We start from the raw sequence: 27,570 nt of genomic DNA on the forward strand, positions 1-27,570 counted from the left end.
TCTGAAGATGAGCCAACCAGAGAATTCGAAATGCGTCAGTGTAGTGTGGTGGTGGTGATAGATGGGTTTGTGTGATTTGTGTGTGTTCTAACAGTGTGGAGGCGGAGGAACTGCATGAACAGTCAAAATGTCTAATATGAGTTCATGAGTGTAGAGTTTATAAATTAAGTAGAATTACTGACTTAGCAAAACACACCAATATATTTTAAAATAATGAAGATATTCAATAATAAATTCAATCAACTTACTTAAAATGAAAAAATATTTTTGGGGTGTCTGAGGTTTCAGTTATTTAATTAACACCTTGTATACTTCTAAAAATGGAACAAAAAAATTAGTTTACTTCTTTTAGTTATTTTAAAACATAAATATAAAAAAATATAAATCAATCCGTATTCGTGTCGTATATCCATGTCAACTTTTTTTTAATTCCCTCCCCCTTCTCTGTAACTCCGATGGACTAATTCCCAACAATATTAAACCTCTTATAATAATTTTCCTACATATATATGATATAATAATAATAATAATAATAATAATCATTTATTTCAAACAATCAGTTCATATTGTGTTAGTAGCAATAATCTTATTACCTACGTTAGTGTCATAAAATTTAAATTAAAATTAATACCAAGATCAAATAATTAAAACATAATCAAGCAGAGAATTAAAAACAAATTGTATAACTATATGATATATGTGTAACTTTTTGTATGTTGGTAAGTAAATAAAAAAAATCTTTCATTTCATTTCTTTCATTTAATTTAATTTAATTTATAATTAGAGATGTGCCGATCATGACTTTGGCCGACTAGCCGACAAGCCGATTAGTCATTAAAGTAAAAGAGCTAAAAAGAATTAAATTTAATCATGTCAAAAAGAACGGCTTCCGAAAAGGTTATAGTACCTACCGTAGACCACATAAATGCGTTGCGGCAGGTTATACAGAAGACCGAAGAGTATAACCTGAGAGAGAGAGGGCTATGCTCGGGGTTTCTCTGCGGAATAGAATCCGTATCCGCCGTAGAACTAAGGTTACCGACATAGCCCGAAGAATTGCGAAACTAAAGTAGCAGTGTGCGGAAAGCACAAGACCGGTCTGAGTGGAGAGCCTTGGGGGAGGCCTATGTCCAGCAGTGGACGTCTTTCGGCTGACATGATGATGTCAAAAAGAAAGTCTCGTGTATGGATTTTTTTAACAATTAGACAAAGATTCCCGTAAAGTAAAGTAGGTATAACTAATGCCAAAATATAATTTCTCGTATGCGCAAGAAAAACAGTAATTATTACAAGAATGAACAGCTTAAGGTTTTTATGTAATGTAATTCCCCATTTGTGTATACATGAAAATAAATAATTTATTGAAATATACGTACAAAGTAAGAAGCCGGATAGTCGGCCCTTTTTGCCTAGTCGCCGACTACGATAGTGGCCGGATAGTCGGCTTTACCGACTAGTCGGCGACTAGTCGGCACATCTCTATTTATAATGTAGATGTAGAATAACAAACTTAGAAAATTAAAAAACCCTCGACATTGTCATTTCAAAGTTCAATATCTCAAAAATGACTTAATCAATTTTAATTAAACATATTTAACTAAGAACCACCTCAATCTTTCACGTAAAAAAATCGCATTGGAATCGGTCCATCATTTTGGGAGCTACGATGCCACAAACAGATATTGGCGTTAAATTTATAACACCTATTTTTTACGCGGGGGGCTAAAAACTAGGTTGGGATAAAAGTGTATAGCAGTAATATGTTTCTTTGTTTAATGTATATGCCAATAGATGTCGTTGTACGGAAAATTATACCATCCGGAATCGCGCTGGCGAGATTTTTCCTGACTATATAAATATAAGGTGTCAAATTGAAATACATTGTCATTCGCCGAGCAACCGCTCTGTCCTTGATGTGAATCAAACAGCGCGAACGGTTGAACAAAGTTTAAGTTAAAATCCTAGAGGCCTAATTAATTCTTTTTGTTTCAGAGATAATCAGGAATTAAGATAATTAATGATGAGATGTAAAACATTGTAAATTTACGGAACTACTTTCCATATAAAAGAAAGTTAAAGAAGTGAGTTTTCGATGTCTCTGTTGTGTCACGTCAATAGCAGTCGTCATAAAGTTTATTAATTTTACAATTTGACATTTAAGAATGACCGAAGTTATTCAACGTTATGATTTTTCTTAGATTTGACCCTATAAATGATTAACAGGTTAGTTTCTAGCAATAACTGGCCCTATGCTACGAAATGCCAAATTCGAACTTCGTCTCTGCCGTCCTGCTGACACTAATTTTATTTAACACGAGAGAAGGAGAGACGGTACGACACGAACTTCGATTTTCGAATTTCGTATATACGAGTAGCTCCTTGAACAGTCAAAGTGCTTCCTAGCCTATTGCCTAGTGCCAGGAAAATGCTTCTTCCCGTTTGCTCTACTTTCGCCTAGGTATCGAACGTGAGTTGTCATCCCTGTGATAAGCAAGCATTTAGGTCGTCCTTCCATCTCCGTTCCACTTCGCTATCTATCGCATAAGTAATCCTACTAATATTATAAATGCGAATGTTTGTGTGTGTGTGTGTGTGTGTGTGTGTGTGTGTGTGTTTGTTACTCCTTCACGCTAAAACGGCTAGACGGATTTGGATGAAATTAGGTACGTAGATAGGTGGACATCGGGCATAACACATAAGCTACTTTTTATCCCGATATTCCTGCGGGATAGGGATAAAATCTCGAAATAACAACCGCTGGGCTTAGTCATGAAAGGTATGTAGGTAGCTGCACGTTTGGAATAACACAGACTTCTTTTTATCCCGATATTCCCACGGGATAGATATAAAATCTTGAAATTTTAACCGCTTTGTTTAGAGTCTTGAAATTTTGGACAGTTGTTCTTTACTTAACACAACCTCAATGAAGACCACGATATAAATTTTAGGAATTCCCAGGGGAATTTTATAAAATCCCGGAATTGTAACTACCAGTGCCCTATTTCACGAAGCTACGAGTTACAATTTACAAGCGGTAGTCTTTGTTTAACAGTATGCATTGAAAAGAGACTACCGCTTGTAAATTGTAACTTGTAGCTTCGTGAAATGGGCCAATGGACGTTTATTGTGATTTAAGGTCGTTAAAAACGAACTGCAAAACAACCGAACAGCCGATCGCCCATAACTTTTTAGTGCAGTTCCATTGCATTCAGCAAAACTACAAGCAAGCTGCAAGTTATTAGGTATTTAAAACTAAAGGAACAGAGCACAAAAGGGTGATAATATTTTTGGGCAGTTCTTATATGTACATAATAATATATTAATTATTGTACATGTGCAGGTGGTAGGACCTTGTGCAAGGTCCGCCCGGATTGCTACCACCATCTTGCTCGCTAATCCTGCCGTGAAGCAGCAGTGCTTGCATTGTTGTGTTTCGGCGTGGAGAGTAAGACAGCCGGTGAAATTACTGGCACGTGAGGTATCCCATCTTAGGCCTCTAGGTTGGCAGCGCGTCTGCAATACCCCTGGTGTTGCAGATGTTTATGGGCGGTGGTGATCTCTTACCATCAGGAGACCCACTTGCTCGTTTGCCTTCCAGTCGTATAAAAAAATATATATATATATGTACCTACAGTGGAGCGTGGAGCGAACGACCGCTTATTTGAACTACTCGTACTACGCCCGCTCGACACGCGCGTGCCTCTCCCGCCTCCTGCGCTACAAACGCTCGCCCACTTGTCGCGCGCGACTTGTTAATTGTACTCGTATATCACTTCGTTGTAATTAATGATATAAATGTAAATATGGATGGCTGAATCAAATACACAATATACGTATAGGTAGTTGGATTATCCGAAAATATCTGTTTCCCGAACACCCACGCCCCCCAATTAGTTTGGATAATCGACGCTCTATTGTATATATTTAATTAATTCCCAGGATATCGAAAAAGACTAACGATTTCCAAGAAATTTACTGTGATGTTTTTTGAGGGCAAAAAATCGATCTAGCATCTAGCTTGATCTTATCTCTAACAAAACGCTTGTGGTCGCCCAGGTACCTTACTATATAAAACAACAACATCAATTCTAGTAAATTTGAATATTTGTTCTAGCAACCGGCCTATAATAAAAAGTGACCCCTTAATGAATAGAATGTGACCCGTTTTAATTTTCCTTTAGATTCTATTTATTTGTAACATGAATAACAGAAAAATGAATTAAATGTTTTCAACAAAATCAAGAATCTCTTAACAAATTGGAAAACAAAAACCATGAGATAAAAGCTAATAAAAAGACTCCAGTTTCAAGTTCCCGCTGACATCAAAAACTTAAAGAACAAAGAACCAAATACTTGGAATGTCTTCGATGTTTCCTTAAAGTAAATATATGGTTCCGGCAATGCTTTCAACGATTTATTTTTATTTTCTTGACATTAACTATATTTGGATCGTCGTTACGTTTATTGAGAAAAAATTCCGGCTGTTTTCTTTCTGTTAAATGCTTCAGTGATAACTACAAGGAATGTAGGTCAAGCACATACATAAATGTATAAGGTGCTAACAAATTAGGTACCAATATTTTTACAGTTGATAGTACTCGTCTCTAGGAGTAGACTTTGAGTATAAAATATGTAAAAGTTTATGTTACTTTTTGGAGATAATTAGAGAATCACTGCGTAAAAACATCTTGATAATGAGATAATTAATAGTAAGCGATTAAAACTTCTTTAACTGTCTTGACCAGTTGTGGTCTCGACTGTCACGAGTAACTGGCCACTTTTAACTAGCGAATCAGCCGGGTGCATTCGTATTATCTCTGTATCATTAGAATAAGTTGTGCCAATAAACAAAAACTATTATTTATATTTAACATCAAACAAATAAGAACTTCGCAACCCCAACACAGTCCAAAAATAAAAGAAACATTCCTGATTATGACTGGGTGGGATGGGAACACACACAGCCCGGCCCATTGCAAACCCGTTTACTATAAGTGATGGTACCGTCATTCTTTGCTAAAATGATTTTATCCCGGAAAATTGCATAGTTCCCACGGGATAGTGACAAACGAATTCCACGCGGACGGAGCGCGCACTAGTTTCCCAAATATTTCTATGACTTCAGTGACTCTTCATCATCATCATCATCATCATCATGTCAGCCGAAAGACGTCCACTGCTGGACATAGGCCTCCCCCAAGGCTCTCCACTCAGACCGGTCTTGTGCTTTCCGCATCCACCGCGATCCCGCGATCTTAACCAAGTCGTCAGTGACTCTTGCGTATTAGTAATGAACATAAATAATATTCATTTGATTCCTGTTTATTTATTTCCTGTGAAACAAACCATGTCAATCAAATGTGAAAAACCCGCATTTACCGTATGTCAAGTCAAGGTGTATTCAAATGCCCTTTATATAGCTTATATATGTACTCTGTGATATAGCGGAAAGCCCTGTCATGTTAGTCTCATTGACAGCTCGACTACAGGGGGGCTGCTAATTCGGAAGTCCCTCTCACTCTCGTATTAAATAATATTAGCGTCAGCAGGACGGCAAGATACGAAGTTCGAATTTTGCAATTTGTAGTATATAGGGCTAGGTGATTCGTTGGCGCCAATGGGACTCGTTACTGCAGGGCTACTACGAAACTCGAAACTCGAAGTTTCGTGTCGTGCGGTCCCTCTGACACTTATACTATTTAATACGAGAGCGAGAGGGACGGTACGATACGAACTTCGAGTTTCAAGTTTCGTAGCAGCCCTTGTTGTTGATTGAATTATGAAAAAGTGGGTCGGTATATCCATGTCCGTATTATCCGGGCTGTTAAATAGAGTCACCCAATCAAGCATTACTTTGCTGAGGGCCATGTCAACTGCAATCTGTTACAGGTCGATTCACAACAAGATTATAGCTGGAATGAACGAATTGATTGAATGATAATAAGTACCGTGTACGCGTGCTTATTTGTCATTGTCTACGTAACATTACGAATATACCGGAATCAAACAAACAGACGACAGACAGACTGTAAATTGAATTGCAAAAACCACTGTTTTGTTATCAGTGACGCGGTGAGTTAGGTACAGTCAAGGGCAAAGATATCGACACTGCCATAGTTGCAAAAATATGTATACACGGCCTTAATGTTAAGTGCATAAAGTCGTGTATACATATTTTTGTAACTTTGGCCGTGTCGATATCTTTGCCCTTGACTGTACCTTCATATAAAATTTGTTAAAAGCTTTTGTTTTGTTATTAAACACAGACAATTTAGATAAACAACTACTATAATCAAGCGATCATATGATTGTTGTCGGTGTACCTTATTGAATAAATAAATAAATCCTTTAAAATATGCTTTGCGTGAACTTCATACTCCCCGTCAGACAATACTTAAAAGAAAACGCACAATGCTGGGGGGATTACTAGTATATGGAACAAGCATCGTAATTGATATTATCGATATAGGAACTCACTACCTGTCATAAAATTTTGCCCAGTGGATTCCTGTCTGGTTAACTGGTTATTTAGAATAAACAATCGTACAGAGTATCGTAAAGAGTTATATTATAATCATATTTTTAGGGTTCCGTATTCAAAGGGTAAAAACGGAAACCCTAAGACTTCGCGTTCCGTCCGTCTGTCCGTCTGTCACCAGGATGTATGTGATAGTTACACAGTTGAAATTTTCACAGATTATTGTGGCCGTTATAATATCAAATACTAAAAACAGAATAAAATAAAGATTTGAGGGGGGCTCCCATACAAAACGTGTTTTTTTTTGCTAATTAAATGAAAGGTCAGTACCTAAGAAGACAAATGTTTTTTACCCCTGAAATGTCTGATTATAGATGTCAGAATTTCGTTGAATTAAAAATCAAAGTATATTATAGTTAACACCTGACATAACGAAATGTCAGAACCACAAAAGAAAAAAACAGTGAAAATGCACGTTCAAAAGCTCAAATCTCCGAACGTACAAAGACTAAAATTTTTACATCGGTATTTTTCGATTAATGAATCCTGCCGTCGAAATGGGAAAGGGCCCATCTAACATTTTGTTAAACTCGAGAAAATAAATATTGAAAGATTTTTCTGTTTTTAGATGTTTTTACTTAACAAAATAAACAAAGTAAAAATAGTCTTGCAACTCATAGTATAGGCATAACAAAAAAATGTGCCTGTTCATTTTAACATTTTAGACAAGTGGATACAATGTCAGGAAAAAATGGCACATTTTCTGTTATTTATGCCTTTCCATTTTAATATTCAACATCGTTTAACATTAAAAATGAATAGGCCCTTTATTTTTAAAATCACTGAATTGAACCTTTTTAACTAAGCATTTTAACCATAACCAAATATGCCTCTTTGCTTTAATAAATCTAGTAGTAAATCTGAAGTAGTAAATCTATCTCAGCCATTTGTACCATTTGGGCTAACGGTATCTCCGAATGTATTTCTCCAAGAAATGTACAAAAAATCAGACAGATGCGCCTTTTTTTCCTGATTCTGAATATGTATTCAACTCAATTTCACAAAATGTTAGTTGTGCCCCTTTTCATTATGACGACAGTATCGCGTAAAAAGCTTTTAACATTTTTGTGAAGTTTCAATGCAGAAATATAAATAGATTTTGCAGTTTACACTAGATTTTCCACTCAAAATTAATATGGTATGGATGCACGGGCCTGGTTCCTATTTCTAGACTTGCTCGAAAATACTTACTTACTGCTTTGCGTAGATATCCCAAACAGTCAAACTTAGCATACTTATTACAGTTCCAAAAATAATGGCTATAAAAAACGCTAAATATTTTTGAGTGATTTTTTCAATCAGAAATAAATTTATTGTCACTGAGTGGATACGAAACTACTAATGTTAGAAAACGTTTCATAATATTGTAAGGAAAATATTCATGTGCTAGTATAAATTTACTGGCCATTTCACAGCATCAAAAATCTTCATAGAAATTGGTCACTTCGCTGCTGATATGTGAGCCCTTTACCAATTTCCATAAAAAAGGTATCTACTCTAGTTAAACCGCAAAAAGGGTGAGCCACTGTACTGTAGCAGCAGCGAAGCGTTCATAGAACCCTATTCCCATCGGCTGGCTCAATATTTACAGAATAGGACAATAGGACATACCTACAGGATTTGTGAAAGATTACACCTAAGCGATCTTTGCTTCGGCTTTACCACGGAGATATCTGACGCCACGCCACTGGTGTGCGTGCAGTTGGGAAAAAATAATTATGAACGGCTGGCAAGAGAAAGCCCAGACAATGCTGGAATCTTACCGACTAAAAAACCCGGCTGCACGAATTCCCTGGAGCTTACTACGGGGTGGAGAGGGTTGGAAGAGTTTCTTATCTTCCCGCAGAGACTTGATTCAGCCATTTTCTGGTAAGCCAGGAGAGGAGCATGCATTACGTTAGGCTGCGGGGTGCTTGAGTCGGTGTTTGTTGACCCTTTCATTACAATTATAAATAGTTAATAGCTTACCCAGCAGAGCCATGAAGAAGCCGTACAGCACGCACATGGTGCGCCCGAAGACCCAACGGTGGAAGAGTGAGGAGATGAGGGTGAAGGGATTGCCAAGCACGGAGACGGAGAAGTCCGAGCAGACCAGGTTGAACAGGATGATGTTGAGCGGCGTCCAAAGCTGGAACAATCAGATAAGTAGCTATAAAAAGTGTGTGGGTATGTCAGCTCCGAAGCATGACTGGAGGTTCGTCATAGCCTTTAAAAACGACAACTGTAAAAAGTTGGAAAACCCCCGACTTTTTCACTTCAAAGTTCAATATCTCAAAAACGGCTGAATCGATTGTAATGAAACATATCTCACGTTTTAAGCCGTGCTAATAAATAATAGAATTAATAAAAAAAGATTAAATTACATAGGCGGCGTTTACCCAATAACAGGGTAACTACAATATTATAATGGCAACACTAGTGTTGACGTTTTATGTTCTAAGCAAAATTATTTCGATTTTTATTGAAAATATTGGCTTTCGAGTTTAGTTACGTGTGAAAAGTGATTCCATCCTGCTTTTTATTTTTGGACGAATAGATTTTACACCCTTTCACTACGCAATTTGGCATTATTAGAGATATGAATCGAAGTTAAAAAAACGTTGTGTTCCACGGGAATGCGTTGCTCAAGTAATAAAGGTTTTGGTGTAGTTTGTTTGCAAGTGTGTGCGTGCCACTGTGTTAGCACACGGATTGGTGTAGTTTGACCGGCCTCACTTCGTTGTTCGCAGCGCCCTATCTTTACTTTTTATTTGATCTGAGATACATACATATTTTTGTAACTATGGCCGTGTCAATGTCTTTGCACATGACTGTATAACAAGCTCTTATGAAATTTACACTTTACTACCTTGTCGCTGTCACTTTGTACTTTAAATTTTGTATACAATTTTCAAAGGGCAACAGTGACGAAGTAGAAATGTTTAAAGATATCTTTGAACTTGATTGTACCAGTACAAGTGCTTCTAATTTTCTTAAAATTACAAGCAAATATAATTTAATAAACTTCCCCTTACAAAATATTCAGAAACTTTCGATAATAATGCGATTAAACTAATTTGCGTACTGATAACTTTTGACTAAATAATTATAGAATTTTGTTCTAGAATTTCTATATTTATTCCCCTTTATAATCCTATTAAATCTAAATTCTGACCTTATTGTTAAGTATCTTAATGATAACAATATAGGTACTTGATAATCGGTGTACCTAGAGTTTTAAAACAATAATAACATGCTAAATTATACTTTAAACAAAAACTTATACGGATCATCCTGAATGTTGAAAAACAATCGGTCAAGTTCGAGTCGGACTCGTACATGATGGGTTCCGTAAACATTTCCGTAAAGTTTTTCTTAAAATTCTTCTAATAAGAGTATAAGTTTTTTTGCTGACTGTACTCTATGCCCTGGTTACCAAAGTACTCTTCAAGACGAATCAAACGAGTCCAAACTCGATGCAGTCGTGTCGTTTATCACAGAGTTCCTATGGTCACCCTCTAGCTTTATCATGAAAAAATATTTTTAGTATTTGTTGTTATAGTATAGCGGCCACAGTAATACATAATCTGTGAAAATTTAAAGTGTCTAACTTTTACGGCTTAAGAGATAAAGCCCTGCGACAGACGGACAGACAGACAGACAACGGAGTCTCAGTAATAGGGTTCCGTTGGTCCTTAAAAGAGCTAACTCACTAAACTAAGCACTTTTTACATCTAGTGTTCGGAATGTGGATAACCAAAAGGAGAGAAACAAAATTGCGAAGTTACTTTGGACTTACTACTTATATATTTTCTCGAAAGCCCCCCAATGTCCTAAATTTAGGACATACGGCAAGAAGCGTCAGAAATAGGGATGCGCAAATGAAAAAAAAATCGAAATATATCGTATCGATAATTAAAAAAATATTGATAAATGCACAGTAAAAAATATCGATATTTTCACCCCAAAGCGCGGTTTTCTGAAGTATTGTCACAATATTCGAAAGTAGGAAAAATAACATAAGTTTGGTATTAGCAAGCTTTATTAGCCTTATTATGAAATCAGGTACAAATATCATTCGCATAAATTTAAATTGAAGGCATAACGCACCCACACTAGCCCGCGACATTAAAAATTTAAGCAGTTTTTTGCATATGTCAGCTCGATCTTCCAATGTTTTATTATTAAAGTGAGATTCGCGGCTAAAAAGAATGTGGAACAGATATTACAATTAAAAAAAAATATATAAAATACAACAAAGCTCTTAAAAAAATCGAATTTGATACGAAATTGATATTCAGAAAGAAATGTCGGATATCGATATTTCCGGATTAAAAATATCCACGATATTATATCGATTACTTTCTGAAACAAATATCTATCGATACTTTGATATATAATTTTTTTATACCCATCCCTACTCAAAGATGTAAAGTGTTCAATACAAATCGGACATCGCTATAACAACACTTACAAATAAAAGAGGAATGATTTAATAAGTTAATAATAACTTAATAAGTTCCACAAACTTCAACTAAATTCTTATCGAGTTTCAGCCTAATTCTTAGAAGTTAAATGGCCCGCTTAATCGAGATCCTTTGGTGATTTGATTTAAATGAAAAATGGCTGACATTAACTGAAAGTAGATTTTGCGTTTACATAATTTTATTAGTTGTGCTGTTATTATGGTATTTATTTATTGATTTATTGGGACCTTCAACAACAAGTACACTTTTTCATATGCATTTGTTTCCAAGATACATGTACAATCTAACATCAAAGGATACCGCATGCACTATTTTGAAACATTTGATAATAGCAAGTTTTTTACCATTCATTTGCTCTAAGTTACATTAGAAAAGAGAAAAAAATAAACGAAAACTTAAATTAAAGTGCTATTTATTAAACACTTTTTTTATAGATGAAAAGCTGGATGAGTAAAGGTCGACATAATTATTTTGGTGTTTCTGGTAAACTGCGAACATACGCTTTAAATTAATTATGATGCTTACTTACTGTTAATTTGCATGATTTAGGGGTTTTAGGAGGTACACAGAAATAGCCACATACAAAATATATGTCATCATCATCATCATCTCGGCCTATACGCTTCCCACTGCAGAGCACAGGCCTCCTTTCAGAAAGAGAGGGCTTGGGCCGTAGCTCCCACGCGGGCCCAGTGCGGATTAGGAACTTCGCACGCACCATTAAATTTTTCGCCGGTGTGGTAAATTGCAAATGTAATTTTTTACACCAGTTTAATAACCGTTCGAATAGGTGTTCAACTCGAATGGAAACAGATGTTTTTGCTATTGGAGCCTTGTAATGTCTGCTTACACAAAAAATATATTATAAATAAGAAGGATACATAAATTAATTAATTAGGATGCCGCCCACTGGCATCATGGAAGATATTATTTGATTTTGAATATTCATTATTTGTTTGTTTACATCACTTTCAGGGGCTGTTTCACCATCCATTGATTAATTTTATTTGACGGATAAATTTAATCAGTAGCCGGTGAAACAGCGGTTAAGTATGTTATATTTATGTATATTCTACAAGTAAAATCAAAATTACTTCTTAATTCGATTACCTAATTTAATTATATTAAAAGAGACATCTAATATAAATATAAATCATAAAGGAAATGTGAACATGACATATATATTTTTATTAATTGTTAATTTTCATAAGTTTTTTTTATTCGACTGGATCGAAAACCAGCAAGTGGGTCTCCTGATGGTAAGAGATCACCACCGCCCATAAACAACTGCAACACCAGGGGTATCGCAGACGCGTTGCCAACCTAGAAGCCTAAGATGGGATACCTCACGTGCCAGGAATTTCACCGGCTGTCTTACTCTCCACGCCGAAACACAACAGTGCAACCACTGCTGCTTCACGGCAGGATTAGCGAGCAAGATGGTGGTAGCAATCCGGGCGGACCTTGCACAAGGTCCTACCACCTGCGCAACAGAGCAATGAATACATTTTGCTTTAACAGGTTTTTAACTTTCATGAATTAGAGGGTAAGGAGGCATTTTACCTTGAAAAAGCCTTTAGGAACTTAACGCTTTGTCAATGAATTCAGGGTTATTTATAGGTCTATTGCGGTTGAAAATAACACATTAAACGAGTCTCAGAGCGACCATTACATTGTGCAATTAAAAGTAATTTGGTTAAACGAGTAGTTATTCATTGGTTTTAGCCTAGGGAATTAATAGGAGACGCGAATAAATTGCGGCGTGGTGCTGTGCTTCACTAAAGTCCTTAAAATAGGCTCAGAGTTGCTCAACGAGCTATGGAGAGCTATGCTTGGGGTTTCTCTACGGGATCGAATCAGAAATGAGGAGATACGTACAAGAACAAGGGTCAGCGACATAGCCAAGCGAATTAGCTTATGGAGGCAATGCGCAGGACGTAGAGCACGGAGAACAGATGGCCATTGGGACCGAAAAGTTCTCGTGTGGAGAACGCGAATCGGCAAGCACAGCGTAGGTAGGACGTCCACCAACGAGATGAACGGATGATCTACCGCGGGATCAAGGTGGATGCAGGCTGCAAACCGGGGCAACTGGAGGTATATGGGGAGGCCTATGTCCAACAGTGGACGTCCTACGGCTGATATGACAATCATAAATGATGCTATCTAAATGCAATGCGTTTTTAGTCGCGTTTTCACATTACGGGTAAAATAATTCAAGTAGTTATAGAATGAGCGAGAGGGAGCTATATTCGGAACTTCTTTACGCGATATAATCTGGAATATAGAAATTCGCCGAAGAACTGAAGTCGACGAAATCAGCGCTGCAGGCGTTTAACGCTTCAGCATAATGCTGAGTCAGCGACCGTTTCACTTTCGCGGGGACACACAACATTGTATATATTGTATTTAATGTTTTCATGTGTTTTTCTGTATTTTTTATTTTATTTGTGTTAATTTTGCTGTATATGTGTGTCTTCTGTATAAGTGAATAAATGTCTTCTTTCTTTCTTTCTTTCTTTTCTTTCACCGACATAATATCACGCAAGAAGAATATGGGAGTTGAAATGGCGATTGGCGCTCCATATCGCTTGAATAATAGATATAAACGTTGGGGAGAAAGGTCCTCGAGTGGCGAGTGGCGACCACTTCGGGCAGAATGGCCCATATTTTGTTGAAGATGTAATTCTTAAGGAGCGGCCACACCGCTGCTTAAAAAACGGTGACGGTACGGAATCGCAGTAACGCATCGTATGCGCACCATTTTTTTGCATGCTTTCCACACCGCTGCTTAAAATACGCAAACGGTGCGGAATTGCGGTGACGTGCCGTAAAAGTCAGTACTTTACCGCATGCTGTCTACCAAAAGTTTTGACGTTTACGGCACATCACTGCGATTCCGCGCCGTCTGCGTTTTTTTTAGCAGTAGTGTAGAGGGCATACGATAAAAACGGTGCGCATACGATGCGTCACTGCGATTCCGTACCGTCACCGTTTTTTAAGAAGCGGTGTGGCCGCTCCTTTATCTGTCTTGAAACATATTTGACGCTTTCAAGTTCTCATAAAATACGAGTAAGCTACAACAGATACCCCTTCACAGATCAACGGATTAAAAAACTCCGTTTTGCAAGTTCCCGTAGCCGCTTCTGTAAAACCCATTATGTTTCTTTGACGTTCAAAGCGAGGAAAACTGTGGCTTGTACTTACTCTTGAGTTCACCTCCAGGCGCACTGTAAAAGACTTCTCGAGCAATTATGAAGTGACGAAGATTTTCCTTTTTCCTCGTGCGACAAAATGACTTTATTGCGACATATTTCTCTTTTTAATCATCATCATCCCAGCCTATATACGTCCCACTGCAGGGCACAGGCCTCCCCTCAGAATGAGAGGGCTTGGGCAGTAGTTCCCATGCTTCGCAGGTTTGTACAGGTTTCCTCACGATGTTTTCCTTCGCCGTAAAGCTCGTGGTAAATTTCAAATGTAATTCCGCACATGAATTTCGAAAAACTCAGAGGTGCGAGCCGGGGTTTGAACCCACGATCCTCTGCTTGAGAGGCCATAGGTCAAACCACTCTGCCACCACGGCTTCGGCTTCTCTTTTTAATACTTTGTTTATTTTACCGATATCGATGCGTCCTACGTATAAGGGCTTAAGTGTAAAATCCTTAGTTTACAGGACGGGCTTTCAAAGTCAAAAACTGTCGTAACTTAGAGATGGTGTATCCGAGACTTCTAAAACTTGGCACACTAGCTAATAGTACACTGTCCTTCAACCACAACGAATAAATTGTAATAAAATATTTTATCATTAAAAGTTATTGTACATACGCCCATATACGTGAATTTCTGGGAAATAAACTTGTGTTCAAAAAGACAGTAAAAAGATCTATGTGGTACTTTGGCTCATATACGCGTTCAACTTTAAAATCTTTGGTAAAAAATACGTTACCTAAGATACTTGGAGAATTTTTAAAAAAGTAATACAATCACATTACGATGTAGTATCGGGGTAGCGGCGTTCCGCTTGACGTACAAGGACCTAAATGGCAGTTATGCCCACAGATTAAAAAAAAAACCGCCCCGGGATTTACCGCGTAAAAGTATCAAACGTACGTTTAGCCCTTTTACGTTAAAATTGCATCTAGTTCGGCCATTTTACGTCAGTGAAAACTCGAAAAATATTTTTTTTACCCACTATCTAAATATATACCTATAACGCGCAAAACTCAAAATTAAAAAAAAAAACACTGGCCCTTATACATAGGACCCATCGATATTATGATTATGAATCCGAAAGTGTGTGTGCAAACGCTCTAAAATGTAGATTTAATAAAGAAAATAAATATTTTTTTTCCAATATTTCTATGCTCAGTAGGTATTCCTATTTCAACGACAACAACTGTTACTTTTATTAAAATTTTACTACGGTGATTATTTTGGAAGCGTCTGTAAATTTTTATCTCCGCAAGAAGACAAATGTAATTTATCGTCCTATTTAGCGTCATTATTTGTTCTATGTTTGTTCCTATGTTTGTTTTTTATGGCGTTAAATAAATGATTTTTCTTTCTTTCTTTCTTTCTAATTTCAATACCTACTTTAATTAATTTATTAACCTTTTCGTTAATTACAGTAATGTCCACAATATGACCTGCTTACATGTAATTTTTTTTTTTTAATTGTGTATTATAGTCTTATTTTCTGTGGCAACAAATTATTTTATTATTATTAAAATTAATATTGCGAACAACGACGGTAATTCGTTCGATCTTTGATGTTAATGCAAGTTTAGTTTAGAAAATACAGTCAGCATCCTCCCTACTTATAAATATTATAAATGCGAAAGTTTTTTGAGTGAGTGAGTGAATGAGTATGTTTGTTACTTTTTCACGCTGATGGCTGGACGGATTTAAATGAAATTTGGCAAAAAGTTAATTCAAAAATTGCCGATACCGCTGATTGCGCTCTTGGCAGCGCCAGCTCCCCGCCGCCCTCCCCCTCCGCAGCATGTGCATGGCGTGCGTGTGCAGCGCGCGCACGAAGCAGCAGCACGCCATGCAGTAACAAACTCATTTACCGACCTTGGGCTTCATGACATGAAAATTAGTACGGGCAATGACTCATTTACCGACCACGGGTTTCATGACAAGCACATTAAGGTCGAGGGTTTTATTTGGGGGCAAGGTAGCCTACATGTTTCGATACTGTTTACGAGCAAGTGTGATGAAAAGTAATTAGACGTTCGTTTTAGTACTGTGCAGCGATATAAGAATATTTTTTTTATAAGAATTAATCAATTGCTGTTCGTTAGTCTCGCTAAAACTCGAGAACGGCTGGACCGATTTGGCTAATTTTTGTTTTGAATTATTTGTGGAAGTCCAGGGAAGGCTTAAAAGGTGAGTAAATATGAAAAAAAACATAAAAAAATGAGGCGGTAAGAAGTTTGCCGGGCCAGCTAGTATAGAATAAATGGGATTTATATTGTATTTTCAATGCGGTTCTATCTCCGTAATTATTAAAGACATAGTAAAAAAATAATTCTTTCCATTCATTAAATTTAGAAGCGCTTTTTTAAAGACAAAGCCGGGAAAATCAATAAATATTTAGCTGTTCAGACATAATATCTAGGTCTCTCGTAATTTCAATTCGCATGACAAGTTTGTTACTTTTATTAGGTCTGGGGTTGAAGCAACAAATAGACTTAGCCTTTAGAAATAGTCTTCAGACTTGGGTATTTGGATTATTTGTAATGGAAACATCTAAAGCTTAAATCAACTCGCTGAATAGACAACCTGTCGCGACTCGCTTCGACTACGAAAAGAAGGTGGTATTTTTAACTCGAAGGACCGATTTGAGGTGTGGTGAAATCTTTGTAGGTTTTGCTACAAAACTACTGACATGAATATAAAATTTGAGACTACTCGACTAAATTAATCATGTCTGTAATTTTTGCTACTCTATTCGTGTTTCTAACGAGATGAAACATAATTTTTCATCATATTTTGACTTGTATTGGCGACTGACGTTTTTATTGTCTACTAGCTTTTGCCCGCGGCTCCGCCCGCGTGGTGTTCGGTTATCGCGCGCTGTTCCCTCGGGAACTGTGCATTTTTCCGGGACAAAAAGTAGCCTATGTCACTCTCGGGCCCATAAACTATCTCTATGCCAAAAATCACGTCGATCCGTCGCTCTGTTACGGCGTGAAAGACGGACATACACACAAACACACGTTGATCGCTAGTTTATAGCTAGGGTGTAACATTGCACTATGTAGTAGGTAGTTAATATTATTTTGTTTAATTTTTACACTTTTAATAAAAACATGTTTTTACAAACATAACTTGGAGTGATCACTAGTATAAAACAAGCATCCATAAATTGAAAATACAAACTGAAATATAGATGCACAGAAAAACCAGAAAAATAAGACCAACACTGGGAATCGAACCCAGGTCCTCGGTATTCCGTACCGCGTAAGCATCCATAATTGAGGTTATCGATATAGGAATGTAGTACACTAGAACCTGTCATAAAATTGTACCCCTGTACTCTGCTTATTTTTATATTTACCTGCCGATCCTTAAACATGAGCAGGATCACCATCAAGTTCAGAAAGAACCCAAAGAATCCGATGAGGAAGAGCACGAAGGCCGAAACAACGTACCCCCACCTCGGCATGAGGAGGGGGAACTCGTCGTACGGCTTGACCATCGTGTCATTCCAGTTGACCGGGAATGACGTCATTGTGGACAGAACCGCGCCACCATCAGAAAACACTTCACTACACTACACGTTTAAACAGACCCACTGCACGCATCTGAAAACAAAGAAATGTATACTTAGGTCAAGTTAATGAGTAGCGGTGGAGGTGTTTAAAGTTAATAAGTAGAGGTGGAGATCTGTGCAGTTAGAGAACGTGTCAAAAAGAGTTTAAAAATAATAATAACGAAAGAAATTTCATTTCGTATAAATTACGAGTGTAGCGGGGTTGACAATGCGACGGAAACGACTTTATATATTCACACGGTTTATTAGGCAAACTCAATTACAACCGAGTGGGTTTTTGGGTATACACTCGGAGAACAGCAGGCGTTTCGAGCGAGACACCGTACTGCGATCAGAGTCGTACTATTATTCAGAATTATATTGGAAGGTGTTCAATGACTTGAATGCAGCCAACCAAGTACAATGCTGTCCCTAACTAAGCCGCGGTAATCACAATTCTAAGTTTACACATCGTTAGTTAGTTTAATTAGGGAGCAGCGCCATTTATCGGTGCACTCCTGTACTACACGAGTATATATGATTTGGATGAAATTTGGTATCTACGTAGCTGGAAATCTGGAATACTTTTTATTCCGACATTTCCACAAGATCGAGATATTATCTCGAAATCTCAACCGTTGGGTATACCGTGTGTGGCCTATAACAGGGGCAAATAATTCAGCGACTTTTAAAACTAATTCGTTTTTTTAATTTTTATGACACTTTAAAGTTCATCGAAGAAGCAATGTAAAACAAAATGTTAGATATTTGTAGCGTGACAGGCGACGTCAGTTGGGTTCTAAGATGGCGTACATTGAATTTACGATTAAGTTTGCTAGAAAAAAAACAAATAGACGCGTTTTACCTACCAATAAAACGCATATTAATTTACTTACCTTATTCGAAGCTTATTTTAATTGAGATAGGCACTACGTTTCCCGCCGATTTTCTTTCTCTTTCTATTGGTTATCCCTTCTCTTTCCCTATACCCCCACCACCTGGTAGTGGGGATGTAGCGTTCTTGCTAATCCTCAGAACTTTTATTCTTCATTGGATCGAAATTAATCCAGCAGGCAGAGATTACTCATAAGCTTCGAATAAGGTAAGTAAATTAATATGCGTTTTATTGGTAGGTAAAACGCGTCTATTAATTTGACTTGACCGTTATTCGAAGCTTATTTTAATTGAGACCTGTTTGTTATCGCCTGGTGGTGGTAGAGAAGGATGCCAATGTGACACGATATATGAATGGCTTGAAATTAAAAACAGGGAGTCCTTAGTAAGTAACGTTATATTATTAAAGCAAAAAGGAAATAGGTACTTTGTTGCTTACAGCAGTACAATTCTAGTAATCATTGAAAATATTCAAGTCTTAAATAATTAAATCATAGAAACAATCTGATCATATTAAACAACAAAAATCTCTTAGAAACCAATGTACCATAAATAGGCAATAGCTAATTTGCTTAGAGGTAACATAATATTTCAAAATTAAACATAAAAAAATATTTCATACAAAAGGAAGTGATACCAAGGTACATATCGCACAAAAGAATATTTGGCAGAATTGACACTTAATCAACAGGCTGAAATAAATGAGTTACATTAAGAGAGCGATCTGTATTAGCAGCAGGCATAACCTCGCGCCTGTAGAATTTACTAAAGGTATTACTGGAGCGCCAATTTCCCCGAGACAAAATTTCTTCCACAGGTACGTTGTCCACCCAATTTCTGGAGGCAACCGCTGCACGTATGCTTCCTGGTGTTGCCGATATACTTGCTTCTTTAAACACTGATCTTATCCATCCCGCTAAAACAGCACGTGAGGCTGTTTTTGTTTCACCTCGGAAGTTGACAAATAAACTATTACAACCAACTGAATCCCTCTTATCCTTTAATAAGACCATAACTTTTTGGATCCAATAAATTGGATCTAAACCTTGACAGCTAGTGTTCCGAAACAGTTTCCAACCAGACTGTTTGTATGTAGAACAGTCGGTTTTAGATCCGTATACAGGCCAAAAAACAATGGAATCATCTTCCACTATGCAATGCTCGGGATCAACATTAAGTAAAGTCAGATCGTGTATTCTTCGTCCAGAACAGAGAAGAAGTAGTAGCGCTGCTCTTCTGCAAGCTTCAAAAATGTTGTTTTCGTTAGTTTTGGATTTCACTAGGTGCTCTATAAGAGTGTCGATATTCCAAATAGGAGCTTTTAGGGCAACTGGGTTTTTTAGAGATATTGATTTGAGTACTTGTTTAACCAGAGCATTAGAGCTGATCTTATTAGCACAATCTACATTACTCAAGGTTGAGACTACCGACTTATGCAGAAGAATAGTATTATAAGACAGTCCTTCGACTAGATAAAGATCAGCTAAGTATCTAGCCACGTTTGCGCCTGAGGGCCCAGTAGGGTTAATATTATGCTGAGCAGACCAAGTCAACCATCTTTTCCAGGCTGCGTTATATGTCCTACGAGTAGAGGCACGCCAAGAATTCTGAAGAAGGTTTATTTGCTCAGAATTCCAATTGGTTAAACTTTTTGTCCACCCCCACATCTCCAAACCTCCAGGACCATTTCCTGTACTGAGGGCGGTGGCAAGTTTGTACTCATGTCTCTCAGCACTCTGTCGAGATGTCGCAGCGTGAATGGAGCTGCCAGTGCGCGTGCCTTTACATCTGCTCGCCAAAACACCTGATGCCAACGGGGAACTACCAGCAGGTATATCCCTGTGGCCTGGTTTAGGTGAGCTAGCACCTTGGGTATCAGGTACGGCGGTGGGAAAACCCATGCCAAGTCGTAAGTCCAAGTCCGAGAAAAAGCGTCGTGATAAAGTGCTCCTTTGTCGTTCTGATCGAGCGTTACGTAGTTGAATACTACATGTGCTCTCCTGGAGGCGAACAGGTCTATCTGGGGTATGCCCCATTTGGCGAATACTCTCTTTGTGCATTCGGGGAGCAAATGCCATTCTGGTGGTGTGCGTATCCTTGAAAGATGGTCTGCGTGGCTGTTGTATTTTCCCGGGATGTAAGACAAATTCAAGTGAATTTGATGTTGTTCGAGACGATGGTAGACTCGGTATGTTAGCTCTAAAAGTGGGGTCGACCTCGTTCCTCCCTGATTGCGGAGGTAAGCTATTACCGTTTTGTTGTCGCTCTGAACTAGGACGGTAGTGTGTCTCAGGTACTGACCGTGACCTTCCAAGACTTTTAACACGGCTAGCATCTCTTTTTGGTTGCAATGTAAGGTCTGTTCTAGGCTTGTCCAATGCCCCGAGAGAGACTGACCGTCTAGCTGCGCTCCCCAAGCGAGATCCGATGCGTCCGTCGCTAGAAAGTGTGTTGGAGGAGGGAAATGAATTAACGAGGGGCAACGGTAATTGCGTGACCACCATGTTAGATTGTCCCTGGCATCTGTAGGTACTGTGTATATTTTTCTCGAATTTTCTGGGATTGTATTCATTAAATTTAACAGGGCACGGTAATTCAACCTTCCCATTGGGACTGTAAAACTGGCAAAGTTCAGATGGCCAATCAGTTTTTCTAAATCCTTCCGATTGATTTTGCTGTCGGACATTATCTTGCGAATCTGGGCTATAAGGTTTGGTAATTTCTCTGCTGGGAGACTTTTGAGATTTACCCAAGGGTCCCAGTAAACACCCAGATATACTAGTGCTCTTTGAGGGGTTAACGTGGACTTGTCGTAGTTTATTAGCCAGCCTAGCCTCTCTAATCTTTGGGTTACTATTTTCACGTGTTGGCATAAGGTTTCTCTGTTCTGGTGAGCAATTAAAAAATCGTCGAGATAGACAATGACCCGTATCTCGAGTTCTCTTAAGGTTTGTGCTATCCAATTCGTGAACGACGCGAATACTTTGGGTGCCGTACTTAGCCCGAATGGTAAACATGTCATTTCGAATAGGACTTGTCCGTATATAAGACGTAAGAATCTTCTGTGCGTTTTGCTCACAGGTATATGAAAATAGGCTTGGGACAAATCTATCTTGCATAGCCAATCCTTTGATTGAAGAAACGCTGGCACGCGGTGCAAGTTTAGTAATTTGAATTTTTCCGTCATAATAAATTTGTTCAGAGCCTTTAAGTTTAAGATCGGGCGAGCATTGCCGTCGCTCTTGGGTACGAGAAATATCGTGGAAAGAAAACTTGGTGAAGTGTCGACCGGTTCCAAAATGCCCTGGCTCACCATTTGATTGATAACAAGACTCATTTGTTCCGAATGTGGGCATTCGAATGTATTTCCGACTAAGTTCGGATGAATAAGAGGCGGTATCTGGATAAAAGGTAGGCGATACCCTCTTATGATTTTCAGTAAATGATTTGGAGCTTGCATTATTTCCCACACCTTGTAAAACTGAGCGAGGCGACCCGCTCTGAACTGAAAGTCAATATTTTCCTCGCTTGTAATGCTTAGGTCTCGATGTTGAGGGAGACGATTTTCGTTTTCGGCCTGAAGAATGCGGTTTTCTTTGATTATACCTTTGTTGATGGCCTCGAAAGGAGTTCTGGTTGCTTGACACGGTATTGTAACGTGACGCACCGCGCGATGTGTTATACCCTTGCGAAGGGTCATAATTTTGGTAATAGCCACCCCGCGGGGGCGGGAAAGCATGCGTGTGCGCATGATCGTAAATAGTACCCTGCGAGAGTACTTTGTGTGGCGCTACTCCCTGCGAGGGAGCGCTTGACGCTTTAGATGGGCCTGCTTGCGAAGCAGGGTTTGTTTTCAATGGCCAAAAACATTTACGAACACCTCCATATTTTTCAATAGCAGCTGCAAACTGTTCTTCATTGAACAACGACGTTCCCGATGGAGGAATCTTTCGTAGTGCAGACTTGACAAGCGGGTCTTTGACATGTTTCGTAATACCATTACGCCTCATCTGTATTATTTCCGCTCTGTGACCGGAGATTAACTGTAAAAAATCTTCAGAAACTTTATAAAGTTCGCCACCTAAAAATACACTATTTAGTTTTTCTCGAAAAGCTTCGAGGGTAAACTCTCCGCCAGCTTGTGCCCAAGCGAGCACGTCTTGCACTGCGGCGTGCAATGCCTCTTGCTGTTTCACTGCACAAAAGGTGAGGGCCCCAAAGGCTCGGTCTGATTGTACTAAATGAGGATTCAAATCATATTGCCTTACCTCGTCATTTGATTCCAAATCTGTATAGCCGGGAGTATGATTATAAAGTTTTTGCAACTCTGCATATCGAATATTATACCATTCTTTACCAAACTGTTGGATGTCATACAGTAATTTTAATTGCTCTTCTGACGTGTGTGGCATTGCCGGTTCCTTTAGCTTTGTCTTAAGAGCAAAGCTAAACTCAACTGGGGTTCCCGGTATTTCAATAGGCTTTGGCGGCGGCTCATTTTCTTCATATAGTTCTCGACTGCAGTCTGAAATGATTGACACGTCGTCGCAAAAGCGGTTAGGATTGTTAGCACTAGCAAGCTGTGCGCGTAATTGTTGAACTTGCTTGGACAAATTACGTAATTCCTTGCGATCGGACTTTCTTGTGCCCCCCCTTTTTTTTGACCTGCGATGACGCCTGCGCTTAGAGTTCGACGCCGAAGATTCCGATGAGGAACTGCTACTACTCGACGAGCTGGAACTGCGCGAGCGCTCCTGCGCTCCGCTTGTGGTCGCTTGTGTGCCTGATGTGGCATCTCGCTTTCCATCAACACCATCCATGACAACACATATGCAAATGGCACTTTAGGCTAAAATTATACACATAAATAAGACCACAGAACGAACGGTAAAACCGTTAAACAGTATTTGATACAAAATAAAAAATAAATATCCAAATAGAGGGTAGGTATTTTTTCTTACTCAAAACTTTAACGTTCGAAAAGTAATAGCAAATTATTAAAGATTGCACAATCTTGGTTACTTGTTACTTAGAAATAGAAATATTTATTGCATAAACTGTGTGTAGCAGATAATAATCCTAAATCGAAGAAAATAAATAAGAACTTACGTGAATAATTTGTCACAACCTGCTTTTGTGAAATAAATGTATACTTCTAACTGTTAGTTAGTAACTTGTAACTGGGTACATACAGTGGTCGTACCTTTAGTGGGCGACCGTTCACGGCGGGAAACTAGACGCCAATGAAGAATAAAAGTTCTGAGGATTAGCAAGAACGCTACATCCCCACTACCAGGTGGTGGGGGTATAGGGAAAGAGAAGGGATAACCAATAGAAAGAGAAAGAAAATCGGCGGGAAACGTAGTGCCTATCTCAATTAAAATAAGCTTCGAATAACGGTCAAGTCAAATTAATGTTAAGTTTTGATTTTAATTAAGTGGGACCATGATGATCCAATTACCAGTGATCTATAGAGCCTCTGATTTTAATATTATCCCCGGTTCTGGGCCACACATTGTAGAGTTATGAGGCACTGTTAATGCAACGTCAATAAAGACCACAATGTAGTTTATGGAAATTCCCACGGGAATTTATTAAAATTTCGGATTTTCAATTCATCTGCTGGATCTAATGATAGTAATGATTAACGCATGCGAACCTGCGGATAAACTCTAGTTAAGATATATTTTCGTAATGGCTTTGCTATTCAAAAATCAGTGTTTAGTACATTTGTGTTATAGTGAGATAAGCTAGCTAGCTAGTGAACGAGATTATTTTGCTTTACATGCTATGATCCTGAAAGTATCGCGTGACATGAGAAATGAGAGGACATAAAGCTATTTTCTTGCTCACGCCCAAGCAGATATTAGCATCGTTTCAATTGTGTCCGTTAATCCTATATGTTTTTTTATTTAATAAATGGCTTCTATCTAAAGGGACAATTTTGCCAGCGCCAAGGTTGAGAGCTACAAATGCTCTGTTTTTTTTTAACTAAATTACTCGGTTGTCAGGCGCGCTGTTACTGGTAAAGAACCGGTAGGGTTAGTCCGAAAAATGTTATGTATAACAAACTTTTTCATCAAGGTTAAACTAAACAAAACTCGTTAACATTTCGTCGTTCAAATTCAAATTTATACAGCGGCAACGAAGCTTCAGTGATTGGATATTCTCGGACATTTATCGATTTATACGTCGGTAGTTTCAATGATTCCTGCTTTCGAGGAATCACTAATTGCCATTTGTACAGTATATAGTGGTGTATCAGGGTGTACCTAAGAGAAACTTAAAAAAAAAATCTAACTATATTACAAATTGCGGTTATGATTCTTGAAGGTATTTTTCGGGCGTTTATTCCGTATGATTTTCGTGGGCACGTTTTTTGACATGCTAAAAGAATTTGTTACAGTGTCCATGCTATCTAGTAGAAATACAGGAAGTCTAAAAATAATCGAAAAAAATATCATCGAATCATATAGCTCATTCTTAAAAAAAACCGGCCAACTCGTACGGAGTCGGACTCGCGCCCCGAGGGTTCCGTATAAATATTTTTATTATATGATATAACTAAAAATTTACGGTTTTCGCAATTTTTCTTTTATCTAACGACGTTGCGTTGCTTCGTACTAAATTTCAAGATTCTGAGTTCACGGGAAGTACCCTGTAGGTTTTGATTCCCTTGCGAGTTTCGAAAATTTGCGGAAATTTTCGGCATAAACGGCTGTATCTTTTGATTGCGTTGGCTTAGAAGTTTGATATTTTCACAGCTCCAAGAGACAGTAGACTTGAGTATTTGCTATAAACTTCAGCGTGATACCTCCACGCGTTCCTGAGGAAAAGGGTCTTGACAGACGGACGGACGGACGGACAACAAAGTGATCCTATAAGGGTTCCGTTTTTCCTTTCGAGGTACGGAACCCTAAAAAAATAATGAGGCGGTTGAAGCCCTTGAGTAAGGAATTTTTTTTGAGGATCACCCACACTACCTTGTGAAATAATTTTACGTGGGTAAGTACCGTAAATGAAGTGATTAAAATTAGACACTAATTTTAAAATTAGAAGCGTGCATCTGCTGCAATTAATTGCGCGATTTTACGAAGAACCATAATAATAAATACGTACCTAATCTTAATTGTCATATTTTTAATTTTGATAGATATACCAATAATTACCTACCTATGTTAACAGTTATTTTTTTAAAGACACGTAAGTACAACATAGGGACGGATAATATTATTTTTTATGCACATTGTGAGCAAACTATATAGATATTTGGGACCGTGCATGACCACAGGCACCACACAGCGGTAGTATAGGTGATCGCAATCAAATGACAGATTTCGCATACAAAAAATGTAATTTGATTGCGATCGCGAGCGCCAGAAACTTTAGGTAATACGGCCTCTGTTGTAGTAACGTGTCCGTATAGATAAGTCGATGTTCCATATTCGAAAAATGACTTAAATTAAATCCCTACTAATACTACAGGTCGTCTTCTCGAGTTTTTTTACCTATTGATAACTATTTAAAGGACTCAACTCTACTACATAAAATTGAAAAGAGAATTGTATGTTTTTACCAATTTAACAAGAATAGAAATCATTGCATTTTATATGTAATTTAAATCTGTAAAAGCTGGAGTTTATGCTTCTTTCATTTCAAAAATTTGTATAGGACTTAATTTGCGAATAGAAATTGAATTTGCGTGATTCACGCTTTCAAATGATTTACCGTGACTAGAATAAATCGGGCGCGTGCCAGGATGAGATAATTTGGTCCGCTAATATTTATACCTGGTAAAAAGCGAAGCCTGTAATGTAAGTACTTTATGTGACTTTATGTGACTTTTGATGTACAGTTACATACACTGAAGACAGATCTTCATGCATATTATGAACAAAACAAACTAATCTTTGCAACAACATCAATGGCAGTAATTAAAAAGTTTCCAGACGCATGTTATGCAACCATAAGTAGGTATCTTTTTTAATTCAGTGACAAACTAGATGCTGCCCCGACTTTAATGTCGTGTGTTATAAAGTTTTTTTTTCTTCATCTCGATTGATATTAAAATTAAGGTCCTATCAAATTGCTTTGTTCTTGAGACATGTATGAAATTTGATGTAATAATAATATCAATTCCGATGTTATTATATGCAATACTTAATAACATTTACATACAAGAAATTTTTAAATTGCTGTTGATAATTTTTTCCGTTTATGTTAACCTATTTTTGAATTATGAGGCGTCGAAAATAAATCTCGACGAAAAACTTTATATTACATAACAGTTCCGTTAACATTTATGCCTCGAAAAGTTCCAACAGTTTGAATAATTTATTGAATCAGGCGTTACTTTGCGTAGGCCCATCAATTAACTAAAACTCTCTCTCTCTCTCTCGGACTCTGGTTGAGTTCGAAACACGCCAGTGTAGTGTGATGGTGGTGATTAATGGTTTGTGTGATTTGTGTGTGTTCTTACAGGGTAGGTGGAGGAACTGCATGAACACGCATATCCTACTAATAAGTAACTAAGTAAGTTTGTGAGTGAGTAAGTATGTTTGTTACTCCTTCACACAGAAACGGCTGGACGGATTTTGATAAACTTTGGTAAGTAGATAGCTGGACATCTGAAATTAAACAAAGGCTACTTTTTATTCCTATATTTCCACGTGATAAGGATAAAATCTGGAAACAACAACCACTGGGCTTATAGAGTCATGAAATTTGACATGATTGTTTTTTTTATGTTACGTCAATGAAAACCACGATTTAATTTTCGAGCATTCCCACGGGAATTTTTAAAAATCCCGAAATTTCAATTCAGCTGCTGGACCTAATGATTTACCTGTGCGAAACACCAGTACTGCATAAACGTAACTATCATAAGGTCGCGGGTGAGCAAAGAAATT

At 37.9% G+C, this 27,570-nt stretch overlaps 1 protein-coding gene across 2 annotated transcripts in view; it reads right to left on the bottom strand.

Moving 5' to 3' along the window:
• LOC141429542 (parapinopsin-like) overlaps nt 1–27,570 on the bottom strand; it is a gene marked incomplete in the record, with an annotated part of 194,628 nt that overhangs the window by 81,834 nt on the left and 85,224 nt on the right. For both annotated transcript variants that reach the window (XM_074089888.1, XM_074089887.1), the window contains 2 exon segments: nt 8,507–8,666; nt 17,573–17,819. In XM_074089888.1, the coding sequence (XP_073945989.1) occupies nt 8,507–8,666; nt 17,573–17,746 (334 nt within the window).

Source organism: Choristoneura fumiferana, chromosome 7 (assembly GCF_025370935.1).
Source record: "Choristoneura fumiferana chromosome 7, NRCan_CFum_1, whole genome shotgun sequence".
NCBI lineage: Eukaryota > Metazoa > Arthropoda > Insecta > Lepidoptera > Tortricidae > Choristoneura > Choristoneura fumiferana.